This window comes from Pochonia chlamydosporia, chromosome 3 (genome assembly GCF_001653235.2).
Source record: "Pochonia chlamydosporia 170 chromosome 3, whole genome shotgun sequence".
In the NCBI taxonomy this organism is placed as follows: domain Eukaryota; kingdom Fungi; phylum Ascomycota; class Sordariomycetes; order Hypocreales; family Clavicipitaceae; genus Pochonia; species Pochonia chlamydosporia.
In genome coordinates, this window is record NC_035792.1 from 4,116,587 (window position 1) to 4,140,033 (window position 23,447).

The window sequence follows — 23,447 nt, forward strand, 5'->3', positions numbered from 1 at the left end:
CTACCTTGCTGCACGCCCCTCCTCGTCGGTAGTCGCGCGTGCGCCCTCCCCATCGGGCGCAACCGCATAGAATCGTGGCGGCGCTTACGATCCTGAGCCACGAGACTCCAGTATCCGAACTTTCGCTGCAGCAACACCTTGCCATCGCCCCGGACTTGACTGCGTATCGAACCCTCGCCACGGAGGCGGACTCCGAGCCGGTGATGATGGCACAGCCGGTGCCTCATCAGGCGACGGACAAGAAGCGCGTCAAGGTCTACGAGTTGCGCGACAATGACTGGTTTGATCGCGGAACTGGCTTTTGCACCGCTACGTATGCGACTGTACGTACAACCATCCCGTCCCTAGACTTTCTGTGCATGCTTGTATTGCAAGCATTGGCTGACAACATACTTGTCTCATCGTGCAGACTGAAGAAGGGCACAAGGACCCACGAGTAATCGTCGAGTCCGAGGATGAGCCAAATCGCCTACTCCTCGAGACCAAGATTCAAAAGGAAGATGGCTTTCAAAAACAGCAAGGTACGCCAAGATGTACGCAATTCTTTGTCTCACGTTCCAGCTAATCCGATTCGCAATAGAAACCCTGATTGTGTGGCAAGAACCTGGGAGTGGAGTGGATATGGCCCTCAGCTTCCAGGAAGCCGAAGGGTGTGCTTTGATATGGTTCGAAATATTGCCCTTGAGCCCTTGCTGCGTTTTTTGCTCGGATTCACGGCTAACTTATCACAGGCGATTCGTGAGTAATGTGCAACAAACGTTTCACAATGCAATTACAGGCGACGATGGGCTTTCAGACGATTTGGCCATTGAGATCCCCGCCGCAATCAATCTCCCCGCCGCGGAACTGGGCAATCTTCCCGAAATCGAATCCAGCATGCGTATCATGAGTTCGAGCGCGAACGGTCGTGATGCGCTCGCCAAGTTCATCATGGCGGATGACTATATCGGCAAATTGATTCCCTTGGTTGAAATGGCCGAGGATCTTGAAAGTCTACCTGACCTTCACCGACTCTGCAACATCATGAAGACCATCATCTTGCTGAACGACACAACCATCATTGAGCATGCGGTGTCGGACGAATGTGTGCTCGGTGTGGTTGGTGCCTTGGAGTACGATCCTGATTTCCCAAGTCACAAGGCTAATCACCGACACTGGCTCGATAACCAAGGCCGTTACAAGGAGGTTGTGCCGATTGAGGACGATCAGACTCGACAAAAGATTCATCAGACGTACCGCCTTCAATATCTCAAAGATGTTGTCCTTGCACGAATTCTCGACGATCCAACCTTCTCAGTTCTCAACTCGTTGATCTTCTTCAACCAAGTCGATATCCTTCAGCATCTGCAGACCAATGCGGAATTCTTGGGCCAACTTTTTGGTGTCTTCAACCTCCGTCGACATGATCAAAAGAAGAGAAAAGATGCTGTCTTGTTCATCCAGCAATGTTGTGGCATTGCCAAAAACATCCAGCCTCCGGCGAGGCAAGCTCTATACAACAACTTTATCGCACACGGCCTCCTCCAAGTTATTCATTTCGGATTGAAGCATGCAGATGTCGCAGTTAGAGTCGGTGCCACTGATATCTTGGTTTCCATCATTGACCATGACCCACAAATGATTCGACAGACCATCTATCGCCAGGTGCAGGAAAACGTACCATCACTAGTGGATTCGTTGATTGATCTTCTTCTTGTGGAAGTAGACTTGGGTGTCAAGTCCCAAATTTCAGAAGCCCTCAAAGTGCTTCTGGATCATGGAGCGCCACCTCAAGGACCAGAATTCGCGCGGGTCAATGGCGAATTCCCCGGACGACCAAGGCCGCAACCCGCAGCAGACCCTCAACATGAGCTGTTCCTCACTCGGTTCTACGAACGATCTGCATTGAGGCTCTTCAAGCCACTGTTGGAACTGGAAGAACGACCTGATCTGAAGTTTGCGGTTCAACAAGCCTCAATGTTTACTTATCTCATCGAGATATCGTGTTTCTTTATCCGCCAGCATCATCGATTTAGCAGATATTTCGTGATGAACTATAATATCATCCAGCGTGTTTCACAACTTCTCAAAAATCCAGAGAAGTATTTGCGTTTAGGTAAGACCTTTTCCTGTGGTGTTTTGTTACTTTTAGCAGTTGCTTGTTATGCTTTTCTTTTTTACGTCCTTTTCAAGCATGTGTTTTTGCGTTTTGTACTTTGCAACTTGACTAACTCACCTGCTTAGTTGCCATTCGATTTTTCCGCAATGTTATTGGGATGCAAGAGGAGTTTTACATTAAACAAATCACGGAAAAAAAGGCTTTAGGCCCCGCGTTAGAGGTGCTTGCCGAGACTATGCCGAGAGATAATCTGCTAAGCTCAGCTTGCCTCGAACTGTTTGAATTCATTAGGAAGGAGAACTTGAAAGATCTGGTGAAATATCTTGTGGGAAATCACAGGGACCTCATGACGAGCTTGAGTTACCTGGCCACATTCAAGGATATGATTCAACGATACGACCAAACACAGGGATACACGGCCAATATGGATTATTTCCTGGAAGAAAACGATGAATTGACACGGAAACCGCCACCGAACACGAGGCTGATGGAACACATTACCGTGGACCCCAGCGAAGAAGAGTACTGGAATACGTCGGACCCTGAGGATGATGACGAAGAGCACCACCCTGACATGCGCAACAAGATTTTGCCGAGCAATGGTCCCCTAACACCGTCCAAACCTCTTGTTGACTACCCTTCGGACGAAGACAGCGACGAGAATGCTAATACCGAAAGCGACACTGCTACGAAGGCCACCAAAGGCTCTGAAGGCTCATCAGTTGGTGCGAATTCTGCTAGCAGTCTTTCGCCTGTAGGGCCACCGCCTGAACGCTTGTCTGAAAAACGCCGCCGCGAAGAGGATGATGAGGACGGTATGCAAAAGCTTATGCAGAACAAGCGCCGAAACAGCAGCTCGTCAGAATCAAACTCAACTACAGGTTCGCGGATGACGCCCAAGCGAAAGTCGTTTGGCAGTGGCAATGGTAACGGAAAGATTGCCATAAGCCTGTCGACGGCGGTCAGGACCGGTGGCGCATCGAGGTCCGATGAAGAGTCATGAACGGCGACTTTCTATTTCTTTCGGCGACGGCGTACGGAACGGTTGATTTTACTTGTTTTCTTTTTTGGTCCGCCTGCATGAGAGAGTCAGCCCGGAATGACCACATCAGGACGGTCGGCAACGGTAATGAGAAGGCACGCGGCGTTAATCTATTTTTGAGGCGGCTTTGACGTCGACGCCCGTCACGGCATTCATTGCATTATCTTATCTTATAGCAAAGACGATCTTGGGGGGGTGGCATACCAATTCCAGAGGGGTCTAGATTGAGTGTTATCAAGAATTTAGACGGGATTAAAAGGGTCGCGCGAAGTATGAGAATATGGCGAGGCTTATCGTGCCGTTTCTCATTTCTTCCTCATCCCTTTTTCCTCTGCTATATAAAGCCTGGACTGGACGTTTGGGATGATGGGGTGTGATGGTTGTGAGCTGGTAATCGCACAAATGACAGAGGCAAGATGGAGAAAGCTTCAAGACTTTACACGGGCATTGATGCGGCTCGTAGTGTATCATATGGTAATGAATCGGCTGGGCGGGATGGGGGTTAGCACAAATGGCATGCATGTTGAGGGAATACCTACCCTTGGCGTGGGCTACGACGGAACCGGATAATGCACAGGTCATTGGTTATGATATGATGTTGCTCATGCAGTGATGTGATGTGATGGGTTTATTGCAGGTTGAATGAGAGTTTCGACAGGCTATTCGATGCTTGTGAGCACAGCCAACCCAACTGTACAGTCATAATCGATTTTCAACTGGAAACCCTTTTAAGTTGTCAATACAACTAGTTTGCCAACCCATCATCTAGTTTACCAACCAATACTTTTATACGGCACCCTCTTCATAATGCATCTACTTCCGTCTAAACTGTCTCGACCAACTCTCATACCCATTAATCATGAAACTCGTAATATTCCTAGGCGTCCTCTCCATCGCCGCCACCAAATCATCCATCCCTATCTCCAACTTCGCCGTGCCCGTCTCATCATCATCAAACCGATCCAGCACCGCCAACCCAGCCTCATTACAAATCGCCTTAATCTCCGCACCAGAATACCCGTCCGCCAGCCTCGCCACCTCCTTCACATCCACGTCCTCTGCCACAGCCAACCCCTTCAAATGGACGTTGAAGACTGCCTCGCGGGCAGCCTGGTCCGGCGGTCCCACGTACAGGACCTGATCGAAGCGGCCGGGCCGCATGAGTGCCGGGTCCATCGCCTCGGGGCGGTTCGTAGCAGCGAGGACTAACACGCCCGTGAGGGACTCGAAGCCATCCATCTCGGTGAGCAGCGTGGTGAGCATGTTGACTGCGCCGGTGGAGCGGGATGACCCTGAGGAGTTGGAGCCGGGTCCCCTCTGTCCGCCGATGGAGTCGATCTCGTCGAAGAAGATGATTGATGGGGAGGCGGCGCGTGCTCGTTCGAAGAGCGTGCGGACGGCGCGCTCGGATTCGCCGACGTACATGTTGAGGAGTTCGGCGCCCTTTACGGCGAAGAAGTTGAAGCCGGATTCGGTGGCCATGGCTTGCGCGGAGAGGGTTTTGGAGCAGCCGGGCGGGCCGTAGAGGAGGAGGCCCTTGGGAGGGTTGCGGAGGACATGGCGGCTGGAAGGGTTGGTGTTCTGTGAGAATGTTAGTGGTGGTTTTTTGTGGTTGAGCTTGGGTATGGCGTGGGTGTTGTACCTTTGTGTTTTTGATCATGCGTGTGAGGACTTTCTTGAGGCTTTCTTGGCCGCCTACGTCTTGCCAGTGAATTGTAGGGGGCTTCAGGTTGATGTCGTGCATGGCGGTAGGTCGGGTGATTCTCAATGCCTGCTCCATGTCCTCCTTGGAGAGGAATTGCTCTCCTGCGGTGGACGCATCGACACCTTGCTCGTCGAGTCGGTTGCCCAGAATCTTCTTTGCATTCAGCACCAGGTTGGCCAGGTCGTCGCCGTTGTAAGCGTGCGTCTTTTGCGCCACGCTGTCCAGACACTCCTTCTTCTCGGCGGGTTGAATGGGGGGATCGAAGAAGTTGAGAATCTCAAGACGTTCCGAGGCTCTGGGGATGGGGAGAGCAATATTCTCTCGGAATCGGGACCGTTTTTGAAGTTTTGCAGGCACGTCCGTCATGTAGTCTAGACATGTGGTGATGACAACTAGCTGAGGGAGGGAGTTGTTGGCTTTGGCTTCTGCGGATAAGGCGTCCAGTTCTTCGCCGATCGCGTCTACGACGGCATCGCGGTTGGATCTCTCCTTTGCGATGAGGTCTTCTAGCCCGTCTATGAGAATCATACTTGGCTGGAGGGCGTGTGCTTGCTTGAAAGTCTCTCGAATGGTGGACAGCTTGTCGGAGGGTTTGATCCAGAATGGTCTGCCCCATCGTGAGTCTGCGACCTTTTGTAGGATAAACGTCTTGCCTGTTCCATGGCCACCGTGGATTGCGAAGCCACATGATTCGCGCTCATCTTTGACCCAGAACGGCCGGGTGAAGCCTTTGAGGAATCGGTTGATGGTGCTGACTTGCGCGGTGAGCCCAGGCACACCGGTGACAACCAGTTCGCCGCCTGAGAATGCCTCTGCTTCAGCAGCAGATGCGTCTTCCTCGTCGGAAAGGATGCGTACTGTTGATGATGATAGTCTAAACTTGGCAATGTTGTTGGTGTGCGAGTTTACCGATATAACCTTGAATGACCTTCGCAGTTTGTTAATGTTGACACCTTCAAACACCATCCCCGGAAATATCAAGTCCGCGCGCTCTGAAATCGTTGAATTAGCACTAAATCGCCCTCAAACACCCAAGACAAGAGCATCCAAAGCCAATATCAGACAAACTCACCCATGGACAGACTGAGCGAAAACTCCCACGAGGCCGGGTGTTTCGCGCTCTCCTCCTTGACCACCTCTTCACTAACATCCCTCACAACCACCTCCTCCACATCCGGCATGCTCTCCAGCAACGATATCCGCACCTGGTCGCCAATCTTGAACCCCGTTGCCTCCTGGAACGACCTCGTCATCATGACCACATTCGGACTGAGATTCTTCTCGGGCAGAATCCATAGCGACGCCTCTCGCCTGGTCACGTCCTGCTGTTCATCGAGTTTCTCAACGACGCATGGCTTGCCGTTTTCCAGGCCGTTGGTCAGGGCGATGAGGGATTCCTTGCTGACGTAGAGACGGGCAGCGCCGAGGAGGCTCGCCTTTTCGAGGGCTGGGTTGGCGAGGGGACGCACTTTTGCGTCGATGCTCTTTTTTACCATGGCGGAGTGGGTGAGGGCTCCATGGGGGTGGTGTGTGGGATGTTTGTGTTGTTGGAGGTTGTGAAGTTGAGGTTGAAATTTTGTACAAGCGTGGACTGGAGCCACTCTTTTGGTTTTGGGATTGCCACGACAGACACCAAGTTTTCAAAAATGTAAGAGGAAAAGCAAATTATTTTACAAATCTACATGACATCCTCAAGTACAATTTTAATTTTTGGAAAACAAATGAATGTCGCTTGCACATAAATTGTCAGTCTTATCAAATGCAACTTATATCCGCGGGGAGCCAACATAAAAAAAAAAAATGACGTCCTCAGAAACAAGGGTCCAGCAAGCCACACTTGACAGCTTCCAATTCAACTCCATCGCACCCATCACCAACCAAACCAGCTCGAATCACCTTCCACAATCCCCATCACAACCACCTCCATGGACCAAATACCTCACCAATGATTCAACCCCAATGGCTTCGTCGCGCCGCGACAGTCCTCCCCCCTTCAATTTCAACCCGCCGTCTCTCCTCCAAAACCCCAGCACCAGACACACCCTGGCCACTACTCAAAAAACGAACCCGACCATCACGAGACGACGACCACATCCACAGCGGCGGCACAGCGCTCATAGAATCCCTGAAAAAGCGACAAAACCCCATACAAGCTGAAATAACACCCTCCCCCGACACTCACGATGCCACCTCCAGCGCAGACTCCCGCACCATGCTCATCCTCCACGGCCTGAGCACGAACCTCAACGCCAGTGACTTCTACCGCCTCGCACCCAGCGACCTCTCCTCCTGGCAAAGCGCAATTAAAAAAGGTACCTTGACACACTTCTCCAGCAGAAACATAGCTAACACGAGCATCAGTCCAGCAACAGCGAAATCCTACGACGCTCGAACCCCTGGGCCGCTATCACATTTCCTTCTCGTCCTCTGAGGCTGCAATGTCCTACCGCGACCGACTCTTCCGGCTTCATAAACTGGTCCGCCATAAACTCGCCTCCGAGACTGGGCTGTGGAAAAGCGACGTACCAAGACACCTACGGTCCCCGGATGGTGATGACCCTGCTGAGGAGCTGGAAAAATTTACAATCACATCTGGGACACATCGGGCGGTGGATGTGGATCGACGGCGTGTCTCGGGCGCGCATAAATGGGCGCAAAAACTGGGCGAGATTGCGAAGAAGTTCGATTACGGGGATAAACCGCCAGTGGTGTTGGTGCACGTCTCTCCGCCATTGACTGCCGATGACTTGGGGAGGTATATACGTGAAGATGGAGTGTCAAGGGCCTGTGAGTGGAAAGTATGTCCGCCGCAGGAACTACAAGCGATGGTGGTGGACAGGGACGTGGGTAAGAATGATGATGGGGACGGGACGGCTACGGAAGTGGATGTGCGGCCGCAGACGCAGCGGGAGATCGATATCCGGGAAAAGATCAAGGGTCGGTTTGTGGTGGTTTGTGCCAACGAGGCAGAGGCACGGCGGTTCCATCGGCACTGGAATCAAAAGACCCTCACGGCTGGCCCGGGGGACACAGCGGCAATGAGAAGTATAGTTCATGCATCAATAATAAACTGGTAGCCGCCCATACTATTCCACCAAGGCACCCTCGGTACCCTTGCTCGCCTCTCCTCTCTTCGTCTGTATCCTCCATGTGCTTCCCTTCCAACCCCCCTTGCTTGCTTTCTCGCTCGTCTTCCTCCCCGTTCCTCTTCTCATTTACATTCGCAGTCGCGCCCAAGTCATCTCAAAGACCACCTGGGGAACAAAAGTATGCAGTCGCCGCATTGGAAAATCACCTAGTACTCGCATCTTCATCCACCGCAGTCCCCCCCAAAACAGGTATCAAGGTTCCTCCAGGCGATCTTCTCATGAAAACAACGGCGGGGCGACAAGACCTCGTATTAGAACCCAGATCAAAAATACCAAAAACAAACTCCTGACCACATTTGCTCTTCTAAAAAGACAGTTGGTGGAAAAGGCGCGAGACGGGGAGGGGCAAAAACAAATAAGAAAAAGGTCTAGAAATCGTTTAGTGTAGCCCTCAGCCTCGAGCAAGCATATCCATCGCTCTCCCGTCCCTACAAGGTTTATCGACTGGGGGGTTCGATAAACAGCTGACAACCCTCTCGCGGTTTCAAAAAATATTTGCTCTAAGCAGGCAGGTACGAAATTGTTGAATACGTGCCCATGTGTGCGCGCACACCCGCCTGGGATATGCACGGACACTCTCTTGTCATTGTATACTGCCATCTAGCAACACTTGCTGCCGCTTGCCTCGGTCTTCTCGCCCACGTTGACACCTGTACCGGTCGTTTGATCGTTCTTGGAGCTGTCGATGAGTCGCTTCTTGATATCGGCGGCCAGGCTGTAGAAGGCCTTGTCGATGTTGATGTTGCTCTTCGCCGAGACTTCAAGGAACGGAATGCCGAGTTCGTCGGCCAGTGCCTGACCCTGCTCTGTTGATACAACTCGCTTATCTTCCCAATCGCACTTGTTACCGATCAAAATCTTGTTTACGCCTTCGGTAGCGTGTTGCTCGACGTTCTGGAACCAGGTTCGAATATCTGAAAGAGATATGTTAGCATCAGTATGGTCTGCCTGCGCGGTAGCAGATTCCTGTGGCAAGAGTCCGGGATGGCTGAAAGCCGGGCTACGGTGACATCTTTGCCGGTGTGGCCCCATTGGCATCCATGGCCGGACTCGCCGTCGGGCTGCTACCCGAGCATTTCGCTTAACATAAAAAGAGGTTTTGCATACTGTTGAAGGATCGCTCGTCGGTGACGTCGTAGACCAGCAGAATTCCCATGGCACCGCGGTAGTAGGCAGTGGTGATGGTGCGGAATCGCTCTTGGCCAGCGGTATCCCAGATCTGTAGCTTTACGCGCTTGCCATCGAGCTCGATTGTTCGGATCTTGAAATCAATGCCAATGGTGGTGATGAATGACGGGGTGAAGGAGTCCTCGCTGAAGCGCAGCAAACAGCAGGACTTTCCGACGCCGGAGTCGCCTATTAGCAACAGCTTGATCTGCGAAGCGGGTGAAGAATGGTTAGCATGCATGGAGCTGATGAACATCGATCTATGCAGACAGCACAGCACAGAACACAGCGGCGGGCATCCCAGGGCGTGACATGTTGAAACTGCAACGTGTACTACCTCGGGGCAGTCCAACACGGCGGCCAGGGACGAATGCGCCGGGTCTGATGTTGGATATGGATCGGGGGAAAGGGTGGTTGACGGCGTACCAAGAAGTCGTAGTTACGATTGTTGGGCATTGTGACGGATTACGAGCGGTGAAGCGTCTCGCGAGGCGTTCGAATAGGGTCGGGTGAATGACGAGGCTGTAATGGCCAGCCAGAAAAAGTCGCGATCAAAGTGCGGGTTGCAAGTTGTTCGGCTGCACGAGGAAAGGGGAAGAGAGGTAGTGAGGGCCGTGACGAGGCAGCGGCGTTTGGTGGCGGTGATGTGGTTCAAGCGGTTTAGAGTGAGTGGCGGATTTGAGGCGGTGGTCGCGGAACTGGAGTCTGGAGTCTGGAGACTAGAGTACTTGCTGCGAGTGGACAGGACGAGCTAAAGTACTAAGGTACCGAAGTCTGGCCAGGCACTTTAGTCAAGCGTCGTCGGGTGTGGTCTGGTGTGGTGTTGGCGATGTGTGCAGCTGAACTAGCACTACTCCATATGGATCTGGGCGTTGAGAAAACAAAACTGATGGGGGATCAATTTAGGTCTGGTCAGTGCCTGTTCCCGTTCCTGTCAAGTTCCGGTTCCTGAGCCTGTGCTTCTGCGTCTGCGTCTGCTTTTGCTTCTCCTTCGGTGCTGCTTCTCCTCCTGCTTCCGTGTCTCACTCTATCTTTCAGGGAAGACAGGGGGTCAAATGGTCTCACACAGTCGTCAATTTCAGGCAGCGAAAAAATGATACCAGACCGGACTGCAATACGAGTAATACTGCATGGACAAACGAGTGCTGGTCTGGCACAATTCTTCAACATTTTTTTTAAATAAGCATTTTGCCTAATTGACTGAATGGCCTGTGCTTTTGGCCTTGCAACCGACAGTCGCGGACACTCAACCGACTCTCTCTCCAAACCGAACACTGACTTAAATCTACTCCAAACACTTCCATAAGACCGCGGGACACGACATGGACAGCGATAGTGGCGTGGTGGCTGAAGTGGATTTCCAGAAGCCTGGAAACATTCAAGTCATTCAATGTTACTCCATTTACACAGGCAGGCAGACATGAGGCAATCCCGCGTTTGTTTGGTTGCTGATGATGTCGTTCAACCTCTCACCGTCAACTGTTCATCAAGGGCTCTGTCTTGGCTCGGCTGGGTCCAGCTGTGGTCAATACCTAGATACAGTAGCATTGCTTGGCCAGCTTTGCAGATCAAACCATATCCTATCCTATCCTATTCTCCATGGCACTTTTGCACCCTGCAAGGTGTCATCATCCCCCCTGTTCGACAACTGAAGCCAGTGCTTATTTCACATGATGCGTGCCAATTTACCGTGGTTGACCCCAACCAGACTCAGTCCAGTCACTCAGTTGCATGTTGGATCAACCGCCAGTCGTTCCTTCCATCTCTGCCGAGTCTCCGGCTTGCCCAATTTTTACGCCAGTGCAACGCCAAGCTCGTCAGAACAGAACACATCTACATTTTATACTTATTTTAATGAAATCATGAGAGCAACAAGACCTGCCTGCCTCCTCTACCCGCCAACACCTAAAAAATCCACTCCTCAAATTGTCCGTCATACATCAACAAAACGGCTCAAAGCATCCAGCGATACAATACTGTACATACAATACTAGGCTGCTGACCAGGACGATCGGCTGTGGTCACATTCATTGATTCCGAATACGCAGGCAGACTTGTTCCAATCTCACCATCTTGAACATGAACGAATGACAGCGACGGCAACAGAAAGAACCCGTCTGCCTGGAAACCAAACAGCTCAAGGCGCTACCGCACCCTATTGCCGCTGATGCCGATGAACATGCCGTCGCTCACCTCCAGAACGGCCACCTGAATACTCCTTGTCCGTCTCCTTCGCCACAGGGGTACTGGTTGACGTGGTCGTCACAACCGCCACTGTTGACTTAGACCCATTGCCCTTCCCACCCTCAAATACGTCATTCCAAGGTTTAGGTATCGGTCCCGGCACCTCCGCCATAATCTCCTTTCCCTTGAACTCTGCTGGACCCTTAGTTTGCCCCGAATCACACCCACTCTCCAACTTCTTACAATAGTCCTGCCATGTCTTGCAGTTGGCCCTGCCAGTGGGAGGCGCGCTACTCCAACATGTCTTGCTCTGGTTATAGCAGTTCTTCACCGCCGCCCAGCACCCGTCTTCTGTGGAAAAGTTCGGCACCTGCTTGGCACACCAGTTTGCGTTTTTGAGAATACAATCTGCCGGAACCCCTCCTTGAGCTTGCTTGGCTGTACTTGACGACGATGGCTTACCCTGCGGAATAAACACTTTGGGTCCTGGAATTGTATACTTTGGAAGTGGCTTCTTGTATATGTTGAACTTGACTCCAGGAGTATCTGCCGATACGTATCCCGGTATCGAAACGCTTTGCCCGTCCGGTATGTTTAGAGGTCCATCTGGCCCTTGTTGCACGTAAATCTGCGCACAACCAACATAGAACTGAGGATCTCCATCAACGGCATTATGCAGAGCCAGAATTTCAGGTCGAACAAGATAATACCCTGCCGGAAGCCCTGTCGGTAAATTCACCGAAAGAAGACCCTTGCTTGCAATGAGCCTATCAACGCACCACTTTCCAGACGCAGTGTCAAGCCCATCTTCCCAGATCTTAAACCACCCCGGCCCAGCAGCAGAGTTGTTTGCATACATATCGTCAACCTTCTTCAGGTACACCGCGCAAGGGCCCAAGTGTCCAGGTGCAATCGCTCCTTGACGACTACCGTCAGAGTAGATGCGAAACTGAACAGTCAGAGTTGCCTTGTGTGGCACAGGACAAGTAAATTCCACCGGCTTGTTGCCATCGCGACCTACATACAAACACATAGTTAGCCAACCAAACCTCAATGAGAGACTTCAAACTACGGCAGGCAAATACATACCGCAGGCCATGTCAGCCCCATCAATGGGATATATCGGTGCAGTGGCACCAGAACCACCACGCGGCATGCGCACACACGTCCCATCGCCTTGATTTTTCCCATTTATAAAGAGTGTTGAAAAGAGGGTGTGAGCGCTCGCCACCGAAGCGAGCGTCAAGAGTCCAAACTTCATGGTTGATGACTGCAGGATTCCCTTGCATAAGGCGAAAACATGTAGCAATCTAAAGAAACAAATCACTTTTTTGTAAACCAAGAAAATGGGGACAAAGTACAAGCACGGCATTATATAAAGCGGTTTGGTCGTCCCAAATTTCAAGCCCAACTCGCCTAACGAAGCAAGCCCTGAATGTCTCCTACAAGCAGTGAACAAACCCCTTCTTCGTGTTCCCATCACTCACACCAATTCAACCCAATGATTCTTCATTGACAGTTCTGTGATTCGCAATTGTAAACGAACAGAGCAGGGGGTCAGAAATCGCGTTCTCGCTAACAAAAGGTGCCAGCCCAACAGGAGCTCCGTGTCATGTATCCATTGTTGCATATTATGCTGTGTAACCTCATCTACTGCAGCCAACACCAACCATCTTTCTTTACTAAGTTGCTTCTGGAACAAGGCGCCCAATTTAAGGTGCTTTTTCACTCCGCAGAGAAATAAACAAAGGGGCGCCAAATGCAAGGCTGTATCACCGACTTTGCTCCAAGACTCATACTAGCTGAATAATAGCCCGAAGAAAAAAAATGAGACCGAGATTAAGGGACAGCAGCAGAAGTTTCACCAGACATGTTCAAACATTCGAGTGATATAAGGTCCATGAGTGGAGATTGAATGTAAATGCTTCCAAGACCAGAGACAGCCTAACCCAACCCAGCCTACCTTCTTTGCTTTCTTTATACTTGCACAGAAATAAGCTACCTCATACATGTCCACCAGTTACACGCCTCCCTAGCCATTGCAAAGAAACTTTTCGGCATCCCATCCCACTCTGCGACCGTGTTACTCCGTATGGTACAGTTTAATAGTACAGTCGTGTTATTCGTCGGCGGGTATAGCAGTATTTACTCGTTGATCTTGGCCAGAATCCTGTTTCGCGTGAGCAATAGCATTAGTCACCGTCTCCATGTAACCTCCAGCGCATCAGCATCTGTAGGGTAACTTACTCGCTGTCACGGAACAGCTGGTACTCCTCCTCGCCGGCCTTGACAGGCGAACCACCAAACTAGATGTACGTATTAGCGGGATTTGGGTTCAGCTTTTCCAAGCATCAACGGCGTGACCTACCGAGGGGATCAAGACACGGTCGCCAACGGTCACACCCATGGGCAGGCGGTTGCCCTTCTTGTCCAGGGCACCGGGTCCAACGGCCAGGACCTTGGCCTCGTTCAACTTCTCGACGCTGGATTCGGGGAGGAAGATGCCGCTTGCAGTCTTGGTCTCGGCCTTGATGCGCTGGACGAGGACGCGGTCCAGCAGGGGAGCGAGGGCTCGGATGGATCGAATTGAAGTAGCCTAATTGGAAGGAAAAGCAAGGAAGGTCAGTCGCCAAAGTGCAACAAGATTTGGACATGCCAATTGCCGAGGATAGATCAAATGCAGCTTTTGAGGGAAGGCATTCATTCAAGGCTCAGCGGCCGATTCGCGCGGCTGCTACATGGCAATTATCTCGCGTTTCACATCACGTACCATTGCTATTAGAATAAGTAAAGTTCAACAAAGGTACGCCGGGTCCGTAAGAGAAACAATCGTGAGATGATGAAAGGGGGTTCTGAAGATGCTGGGCTGGAGGAATCAAATCGAAGTGGAGCTGAACTCTCTTCCAAGAGCTTCGAGACGTTCAGCAATTTTTTTTTTTGGCCCGGGTCCCTGATTTCCCCGGTTCCGGCGCCCCGCGACAGCTGGAGCTACATGTAGTGTTGGCACCTAAGCCCAGCCGAGCTAATTGAACCAGACTCAACGACGGAGTAGAGAGATTGAAACTTGACAAATATGGGAGCTTGATTTATACCGTCACAGCAATTGATGAGGCAATGGGTTCAATTTTATCGGCTCTTTGGGGCCAATTGTGTTATTGGCCCCTATACATGCGACATGCAACATGCAGTTGAACTGCTGTGAGCGTCTCTGCTCAACTTGGAAGGAATCAGACGTCTACTTGCCCAGTGCCATCAAGTGCCCAAGTTTACTTCGTCAAGGTGGCTGCAGCAGCTGCACGCCCATCGCATTACATCCATGTCCCATCGCATCACAGCAACGACCTCGTTTTTCATCAATCATGGCTTACACGGAGTATGCAGTTGTGTGTTTGCGATCTTGTCTTGTTTGTCCCAGACGTCAGCAACCGACCCCCTGTCTGCATGCATATGTGCCTATCTCGCACGCATGCCCATTCGATCAAAAACAAAACCAACAATGGTGACTTTGCGCTTCCCCAAGTAAAACTCCTGCATCAGTAAGCCGACCGACCAAATCCAAGTCTTACAATATGCTAAGACGCTTCAAAGCCAAGATAAAACGAACTGCCTCACCGTCAAACTCGCCATTGCCAAGCACATCTGAAGACGCGGACGAGTTTCCGTCCTTGACGCTTCAAACTCCGCATGAGGACATCCCCGTCAAAGAAACACTCGGTCTACTACGTTTATTCCCCCACAACAATGACTGCGAGAGTGAGAATGAGAATGAGAGTCAGCCGGACATGCCAGCGCCTCAGAGTTATCCAGTGGATATAATTGCAGTTCATGGCCTCGGCGGGAATGCCTACAAAACCTGGACTCATAACCCAGATAAAACGCTGTGGCTTCGTGACTTGCTACCCAAGTCCCTCCCCGGATGTCGCGTTTACACCTACGGCTATCCCTCCAGTGTATTCTCTGAATCGACTGCCAGAGTAAACGAGTTTGCACGAGTGCTTCTGGTCAAGATACGAGATCTCCGAGAGCGAGGGGACTCAAATACGGTATGGTACTGCCAACTCAACTTGCTACAAAACGAAAACTACCAATCGGCTGGCTAATCTAATTATTGGCCAAGGGACAGCGGCCCATCATTTTTGTATGCCATAGTCTTGGCGGTATTGTCTTCAAACAGGTTCAACAGATATTCACCAAACTCCTTGTTGTTTCATAAAGAGCGAGCTAACTCATGGCAATAAGGCATTGGTATTAGCCCACCAAGAGGAAAAGTACTACGGAGAAGTGCTAAGTTGCGTCGCTGGCGTGGCCTTTCTTGGGACTCCTCATAAAGGCAGTAGACTTGCCAGCTATGGCACCATCTTGGCCACAATCACCAACGCCTTTACTACGACTACGACTGCTGGATTGTCATCTAAAGCCACCCGGGCCGATCTTCTTGATCATCTCAGCCACCACTCCGACGAGCTTTACGATCTCGTCATGGCAGCTCGAAACCGCCTGCACAACCTCCAAGTAGTTTCCTTCCATGAACTTAATCCGATGCCTCCTCCACTGTCGTCAATAGTAAGTAGTCATTCACGTTATTCATTCTCCTCCCAGGTGAGACGGCTTTGAAAAGTGCCTGCGACTCAAAGTAACATTATGTCGATGAATAGGTCGTTGACCGTACCTCTGCCACTCTGGGAATTCCTAACGAGGAAGTAATCCCTATGTACGAAACTCACAGAAGCATTTGCAAATATCCCGGTGAGACAGAAAGCTATAAGATGGTAGCCCATGCTCTTCGTAGGATCGCGACTAAAGCATTAGCCGGTGGTCAAACGCTGCAGCGAACAAGCACCAACTCATCTAGCAGAAGTGAGTCAGGCAGAACTTATGTACATGGTGATAATCTCTGACGCTTTTTGTTTTCTTTTCCTTTTCTCTTCAAAGCCCTTAGTGAAATCGAAAGAACGTGTTTAAGACTCCTCCGCCCAGATGGCGACCTCGACGAGGACGACCAAGAGCCGAGACTTGCAAAGCCAATTCCGGGTACTTGCCAATGGATATACACACACAAATCCTTCACGTATTGGCTTGAGAATGGTAACAATGCCCTGCTTTGGCTTACAGGGGACCCAGGGTGCGGCAAAACGACCCTGGCTGTCTCTCTTACTCAATACCTCGAAGAATGCCGTGGGAGGCAGATAGCCCACAATGTCGCTGTCTATTTTTGTAGCAGCAAACACAACAAACAAACAGACGCAAAAACGGTTCTAATGGGTCTGATTTATCAAATTCTTAGCCGCCATCGCTCACTGATTTCGCATGTTCGACGAGTATTTGACATACAAGGACAGAGCATGGTGAACTCCTCCTCCTCTCTTTGGAGTATTTTTACTAGCCTCACGAAAGATCCGAAAACGAAGCCCCTCTATGTGATTCTAGATGCTCTGGACGAGTGTGAGAGTACTTCATGTCGTTGGCTTCTCGACTCAATATCCGCCTTGCTGGCGGAATCTTCTGAGACCCAAGTCAAATTCTTTGTGACAAGCCGGCCGTTTCTTCGTTCACATTACGTCGGTGCCATTGGAACTACGGAACCTCATGTATCTATTGATGAGGCGCAATCCGGTTATATACGAGACCTTGACACATTCATCCAACAGAGGATTGCAGAGATATCTCTCAAACGTCAATATCCGAGCGAAGTGAAAACTTACCTGCTCGAAGCCATAAGCGCCAAGGCGGACCAAACATTCTTATGGATTCATATTGTTCTTGCATTAGTAGAGGAGAGCCTACTTACCTCCCTCAAGGATTTCCGCAACATCATAGCCGGTATCCCCGACAAACTCGCAGAGACATACATGAGATACCTGTCGGTAGTTCCTTCTGACCATCAAGTCATTGCGTCCCATTTGCTGAAACTCTTACTGGCAAGCTCGCGACCTTTGCACCTTGACGAACTCAATGCTGCTTTGACAATCAACTCTTCACATACCACGGTCGAGGACGTAGCCGAGGAATCCCACACTGCAATGGCCCATACAGTCCAGGGCATCCTAGGTCCTCTTGCAAGGCTCTACGGGTCCAAGGTGTCACTTGTTCACCAGTCACTAAAAGAATATCTGCTGGACAAGGGAAACACGTCCGGCAGCTTCTGTGCCACGTATTCGGTGAATGAACAAGACTCGGCGTTGCAGATGGCCTGTGCCTGCATTCGATACCTGTGCCTTGAGGACTTTGATTTTGATTTCTTCTCTACAAACGACTCATCCCTTGTCGGTATGGCCGGTCTTCACGGCGAGCTCCCCACATTCGGTCTTAGTGACGATGATTCTCAGGACGAAACGCACAACCTCCATTCTGACTTGCTATTCCGTGACCCAGCCGTGCTAAACCAAGAGGTGTGCCGCATGCTCGCTAGTACATATGGCTTTTACAGCTACGCATCGCTCCATTGGACAGAGCATTTTGCCTTGTGCGAGGATGTCGCGTCGGATGACATCCGAGACGCAGCTCTTCAGCTTTTAGACGCCGAGAACGCGCGCTGCCGCAACTGGTTGCACTTCTACGACGCCCATTCCGTTGATTCAAGTACAGAAAGGTTAATTGGACAACATCCAGTCGTCTTGGCAGCTTATTTTGGCTTGCACTCTACCCTCAAGAGTCAACTTGCGAGCTCGAATGCCCCTCAGGCCACCAAGAACCGGGGTCTTTTCTGGTCATCGCAGCGCGGACACGAACGCATTACTTCCACTCTCCTCGCGGTTGGTGCCGATCCTAATTCACGAGAACTCGACCAGCAAACAGCACTTACAGTCGCCTCCGAGCACGGCCATCACGCCACCGTCGTTGCCCTTCTGACAGACAAGCGGACAGACATCAACGCACCGGGGCGAAAGGGCAGGAGTGCGCTTTCATTTGCATGCGGTAACGGTCACGATAGAATCATGAAAGAGCTACTAGCACGGGGTTGTGACGCCAATCACACTGATTACTCCAAGACCACTCCATTCATATGGGCCGTCGGAGGCGGCCACCGCACCATCATCTCAGCTCTGGCAAAGCAAAAGAATCGGGTCAACATCAACCACCAGGATAAGGAAGGTCGTACGGCCGTTTCGTGGGCCGCAGGAGACGGCATGGACGACGTCCTACAGCACCTACTCAAGCTACCAGGCATTGATGTCAACATCTTAGACAACAAGGGGAAATCACCACTCTCCTGGGCCGCTGGCAACGGCTGCGCAAACGCAATTGCAGTGCTCCTTCGAAATCCCGGGATCGACGTCATGAGTCTTGACAAGGACAACAGAAACGCCATATCGTGGGCCTGCCAAGATGGGCATCATGACGCGCTCGTCAGACTCCTAGACAGGATGAAGTCGGCGGCAGACTCCGAAGACGTATCTGGCTGGACGCCCCTGGCGTGGGCTATTCAAAATGATGCGCCTAGGACTGTTCGTGCCCTCATCACCAGCGGCTGCGTCGATATTGAGCGGCGTGACCATGGCGGAAGAACAGCCTTGTATTGGGCTGTCGAGTATGGACATGCCCCTGTTGTGAAGGTCCTTCTGGAGGAGGGAGCCAACCCAGAGGCTAGAAATAGTTGGGGCGATACACCAATAGCAATGGCCCAACGGTCTGAGCGGGCTGATTTGCAAGAGTTGCTGAGCGATTTCCTTTGCAAGGGGAGCGTTTGACGTTTGCTGTTGATTCTCGTTAGGACTTGCCGTCCAAAGGGGGAACCGAAGCTTATGTAACGCGTTCACCAGAGACGTCAATTACTGCCTTCTCTCCAAGAATTTACCACTATTTATATTCATTATGCCAACTACCTAAGTACACATCCATCGATGCTATACCGTTCTTGACTTATACCACATGCCTTGAGGCACACCTGTAAGCCATGTATGTTCCTATTTTCCACTATCGAATTCTTCTTGATGCTCCCTACTAGTTTGTTCTTGCAACTATGCAAAGTCAATGTCCCAACCATCTTATCAGAGATCCAGTCCCTGCCTTCAGAAAAACGCCACGTAAATAAAAGCCATATCCAACTATGGCACCATATTCAAAGAGAACCACTCCTGCTCTCCCACCTTGGAATCTATTATGTCTTGGACTGCTGTTGCTGAGACGCTGGGGGTTCCAACACGTGACTATGGTCCTCGGCAGGAATGACTTCGCCATTCTCTAGCTGCTGACATATGACCGTGTCAGCAATCCACGACTCGTTCAAAATTTCGTCCATCTTGGCACGGGTCTTTGGGTCAAGGTCCAGCATGCGGTGAACAATGTGGCGGCTTTCTCGAGGCAACAATCGGAGAATCCTCCATGGGCCACGGATGATTTCCTTGCGCTCTCCTGTGGTACTCTGGCTCTGGGACTGCTGGCTCTGAGAATCTGTCGTAGATGAGGCTTCGGATCCCTCCTTCCCATGGTGATGCGAACTGTGTGAGTGATGGCGATGATGACCCTTTTCTTTCAGATCCTCGTCAGTCAAGAACTCCCTCGGCACCGTGTTGGACAGATTGCCCGTTGATTTTGAATGTCCAATCAGTTTTGTAGGATCGTGTCCGGGAGTAGGATCGGCCGCGAAGAGTTTGAATGAGTTGTCCGTCATTCTTGGAATCTTCCATGGGAAGCGTCGCAAGGTCATGCAGCAGAAGATGATGGCAAGCGACCAGATATCTACAGCTGCTGCATCGTACTCTTTCACATCATAAACTTCCGGCGCCAGATATGGGTCGGATCCAACGATACCTATATCGCCAGTCAGCATGTGGCTTTAGAACATTTTGATCGTAATTCAAATATGTAACTCACCTTTTGCAGGAACAGTGTCGTTCTCGAAGGGATATTTGAAGACATGGGCACTACCAAAATCAATGATCTTCATAATTCCCTTATCGCTGACGACAACATTGTCCAACTTCAAATCCCGGTGAGCCAGCCCAACACTGTGCAAATACGTGACTCCATTCAAAATTTGCAAGAAGCAGCATCGGATTTCTTCCCGGGTCATTCGGCCTGTCATGACAATTGCGAATAGGTCAAATGGTGCGTATTCCATAACTTCGAACCATCGACCCTTTTCTTGAAGAATATCCAAAGTCTCAATAATGTTGCCATGATGCAGTGTTGACCCGACACAAAATTCGGCAGTTACTTTTTTGTTGTACTCCTTCTCTGTCTCGTAGCTATGCCTGGCTCTAAACTCTTTGACTGCGAAAACGGTATTGTCCTCCTTGCGGCGCATTAATCGGACTGAGCCGCCAGCGCCGGCGCCAAGGACCTTACCGAGCTTTCCGTATCGCGATGACAGCCCATGGTCATCGCTGAACGGAAGTTGCTGGTTGGTAGACCGGTGTGTAGGGGGGGTCCTGGTCCCCGGTGCTGGCGAAGATTCTCTCTTTTTGTGGTGATGGTGATGCTGGTTGTGGCCGGACATTCTGAAAAAGCGTTTAAGATCCGCCATCGATCCCTGGGGCGCATGACCCGAACCACCTCCTGCACCATCCGCAGCGAGAAGCTCATCACTTTTACCAAACACACCCGACCCACGTTTTTCAGTCAAGTTCGTCTTGGAGCTGCTCGGGGACCCATGCTTCTTCTTTCTAGAAAACACAAAACGAGGATCAATCGTGTGTCGCGACGGGTGCGACTGTGGTGGTGGTCTTTTCCCTTTGGCGTAGGGATCATTCGCGTCACCGCCAGGCGTCATTGGCTTCGAATAGAAGTTGGATGCGGAGCTTCGCGACGGACTCGATTCTCGAGACACAGGGACAGAGCCGGGGCCAACGCCGAACATACCCCTTCTGTGGGACTTGTGATCTTCAACGGAAGACGATCGTCTCATAACATGATCGGAAGAAGCAGGTCGGTGAGCAAGAGGCTTGCGATCCTCAATCACAGGGGATTTGTCGTGTGACGTCGAGGCTTGAGGTGTGATGATTTGAGGATCGCTAGCGCTAGCACTTTTGTCGTCCGGTCCTTTGGATATTCTCTTTTCAGCGACTGTTGCGGACGGACCCGAACCGGCGGGTGTAAGTGGCGGAGAAGCCAACGCCGAGAGCCTTGGGCTGCCATGGGGAGAGTAGAAGTTGGAAGAATTGGGTGTTGGGAGTCTAGTTGAATCTGCCGACTCATCATCCCGGGACGCAACCTTGATTGGCCAAATGTCAGATCTGTGTAACCGCAAAAAACATTGGCAAGTGATGCCGCAGTTACAAGGATCTACTCACTCTAGAAGGTGGGAGAGAAAAGGCTTCGAATTGGAAAGTATTCATGCGTCTCTCTTGCAGGGGACGGCCTTGTAGAGATTTGGTGAAAGCTTTAAGCTGGTCCGCAGCAACCTCAGAGAAGCTATAGTCTTGATCTTGACTGGGGGCGGTGGCTGTTACCGAGGGCGAAATTTCCTCTATAGAAGAGGCAAATCGAACGGCCGGGGCATCATCTTTGGCCTTGGACTCGTCACCGGGAGCATTTGCAGAAGTGTGCGATGGCTCCGGGGCTGTTGCTGACATGATACGTTGTTAGCCAATTGCTTTGCCAGGCGGCGCATGCTCATGAGATTGTAGCAAAGACAAAGTAAGAAATATGGGAAGCAAAAGAGAGACTGTCGTCGATGTGGTGGAATCAACCATGCAAATCTGCATCAATGCTGCGCCTGCAGCTGTAACGGCAAACGGCAATAGGCAGCGCGGGGGAGGAAGCCGGTTGAGATAACCAGACATGGAGGACTCAAAGCAAACGGAGGGGTACCGAATCCGGATGAGTCGGGAAAAGATGAACATACCGGCGGTGTCTTGATTTTGACGATGCCCCTGACTGGGAGACTGAGAAGCCATGGAATTGTTAACGAGCAAAGCTCGGTGTACAAGGTAGGACTGGTCCAATGCGTGCCTGTGTCGTCGCAGGACTTTTGAGGAGGTTGAAGAAGATAAGAAGAGGAGAGCATGCAGACGTGATGCTCTGAGTACTTTGGGGACTGACTGCACGGCGATACTTCAGCTAGCGTTGGTGGAAAGAAGCCGATGGTGGGGCAGAAGTCTCCATTCTGGGTTGTGCGGTTGTGACCAATTGGTATGGTCTCGTCTGGTTCAAGGCAAGAACGATGCAGGGCGCTAGGGGGAGGGGAAATGGCAGGCGCTCCCTCCGTTCTTGCAGTTTGAAGTATCCAGGCATCTTCCGCCAGGCAGCCAGCTGCAACGGACAGGCTTGACGGTTCCGCTGAAACCAGGCAAGACCCACCACTTGACCACTTGGCGTATTGAACCATAGCAAACCAGCTAATTTGGAACATGGAAGGGTCCATGGAAGCAAAAGCATGTGGAAATCAGGCAGGAACATATTTACCTGTGACATCCAGTCGCAAGTGAGTAGATTCAATGTTGCGGCAACGACATCAAAACCGGGGCAATTAGAGTACCCATTCATTGATTCATATTGCAACTTCATCTCGGCTCTTGCTTTCGGTTTCCCACGTAATACTCGGCTTCAGTCGCATTGCAATCCGGTACGTCTGGTGTTGCCTTATGCAGTCATCGCCTTTCGCCGTCACCGTCACCGCCACAGTGCACCATGGAGCCCGATGGCGCCGATGGATTTTTTTTTTTTTTTCCCTGGCTCTCTTTTCCATCCCGTAAATTCTTCTCATTCGCCATAGGAGGCAAAAATGACAGGTGGAAAGTGGATCTTGCCGGGAATAAAATTGCTTGTGCTTGATGTTTTAATGGCATGCATATTGCTGTTGAGTGTCATCAACCAGGGACTATCATACTTTTTTCAATTTGTTGACACCAGCACATGCAACGGTCCAGTAACGGGAGGCAAAAGTATCCTCACAATGGATTCTTCTCCTATGAAAAATGCTCGATGCCTTACTGCAACTCGTCACTGTGTTGCATATTTGGCTACGGGTAACGACTTCCTATTACGGAATGTAACTTATAAAGAACAATTGAAAGAGCATTGGATCGAGGCTGAATGGCAAACTTTTTTTGCCGCCCAGATGCCCTCTTCTCCTTGGCAGCGCAGGCACCGGATCCCACCTTGTCGACTCAGTTGTTCTCCATGCAGCTTCTGCCAAAATCTTGTTTGCCTGTGGGCCAG

General features: G+C 51.0%; 8 protein-coding genes across 8 annotated transcripts; 3 read left to right on the forward strand and 5 right to left on the reverse strand.

The window, feature by feature from the left end:
• Positions 1-206: 206 nt before the first annotated feature.
• On the forward strand, positions 207-3,101 carry VFPPC_13758 (hypothetical protein; the record flags this gene model as incomplete). The annotated part of the gene is made up of 5 exons (XM_018291530.1): positions 207-323; positions 410-521; positions 581-665; positions 732-2,095; positions 2,224-3,101. The coding sequence occupies 5 exons, from the start codon at positions 207-209 to the stop codon at positions 3,099-3,101; spliced, it is 2,556 nt and encodes an 851-aa protein (XP_018145777.1).
• An 852-nt stretch (positions 3,102-3,953) lies between these two features.
• VFPPC_05084 (AAA domain-containing protein) lies at positions 3,954-6,341 on the reverse strand (the record flags this gene model as incomplete). The annotated part of the gene is made up of 3 exons (XM_018284330.1): positions 3,954-4,721; positions 4,783-5,837; positions 5,918-6,341. 3 exons carry the CDS (start codon positions 6,339-6,341, stop codon positions 3,954-3,956), a joined length of 2,247 nt encoding a protein of 748 aa, XP_018145778.1.
• Positions 6,342-6,790: 449 nt separating this feature from the next.
• VFPPC_05085 (hypothetical protein) lies at positions 6,791-7,922 on the forward strand (the record flags this gene model as incomplete). Its single annotated transcript, XM_018284331.1, has 2 exons — positions 6,791-7,157; positions 7,207-7,922. 2 exons carry the CDS (start codon positions 6,791-6,793, stop codon positions 7,920-7,922), a joined length of 1,083 nt encoding a protein of 360 aa, XP_018145779.1.
• Positions 7,923-8,594: 672 nt separating this feature from the next.
• VFPPC_05086 (RAB/GTPase) lies at positions 8,595-9,617 on the reverse strand (the record flags this gene model as incomplete). Its single annotated transcript, XM_018284332.1, has 3 exons — positions 8,595-8,908; positions 9,102-9,369; positions 9,588-9,617. The coding sequence occupies 3 exons, from the start codon at positions 9,615-9,617 to the stop codon at positions 8,595-8,597; spliced, it is 612 nt and encodes a 203-aa protein (XP_018145780.1).
• A 1,699-nt stretch (positions 9,618-11,316) lies between these two features.
• Positions 11,317-12,606, reverse strand: VFPPC_05087 (endoglucanase; the record flags this gene model as incomplete). The annotated part of the gene is made up of 2 exons (XM_018284333.1): positions 11,317-12,362; positions 12,435-12,606. 2 exons carry the CDS (start codon positions 12,604-12,606, stop codon positions 11,317-11,319), a joined length of 1,218 nt encoding a protein of 405 aa, XP_018145781.1.
• An 884-nt stretch (positions 12,607-13,490) lies between these two features.
• VFPPC_15898 (chaperonin) lies at positions 13,491-14,118 on the reverse strand (the record flags this gene model as incomplete). The annotated part of the gene is made up of 4 exons (XM_018293651.1): positions 13,491-13,515; positions 13,593-13,651; positions 13,714-13,941; positions 14,116-14,118. 4 exons carry the CDS (start codon positions 14,116-14,118, stop codon positions 13,491-13,493), a joined length of 315 nt encoding a protein of 104 aa, XP_018145782.1.
• Positions 14,119-14,914: 796 nt separating this feature from the next.
• VFPPC_05088 (ankyrin repeat-containing protein) lies at positions 14,915-19,033 on the forward strand (the record flags this gene model as incomplete). The annotated part of the gene is made up of 4 exons (XM_018284334.1): positions 14,915-15,388; positions 15,585-15,908; positions 16,001-16,202; positions 16,278-19,033. The coding sequence occupies 4 exons, from the start codon at positions 14,915-14,917 to the stop codon at positions 19,031-19,033; spliced, it is 3,756 nt and encodes a 1,251-aa protein (XP_018145783.1).
• A 410-nt stretch (positions 19,034-19,443) lies between these two features.
• On the reverse strand, positions 19,444-21,859 carry VFPPC_17656 (HAL protein kinase; the record flags this gene model as incomplete). Its single annotated transcript, XM_018284335.2, has 3 exons — positions 19,444-20,096; positions 20,160-21,498; positions 21,578-21,859. 3 exons carry the CDS (start codon positions 21,857-21,859, stop codon positions 19,444-19,446), a joined length of 2,274 nt encoding a protein of 757 aa, XP_018145784.2.
• Between the last annotated feature and the right edge of the window lie 1,588 nt (positions 21,860-23,447).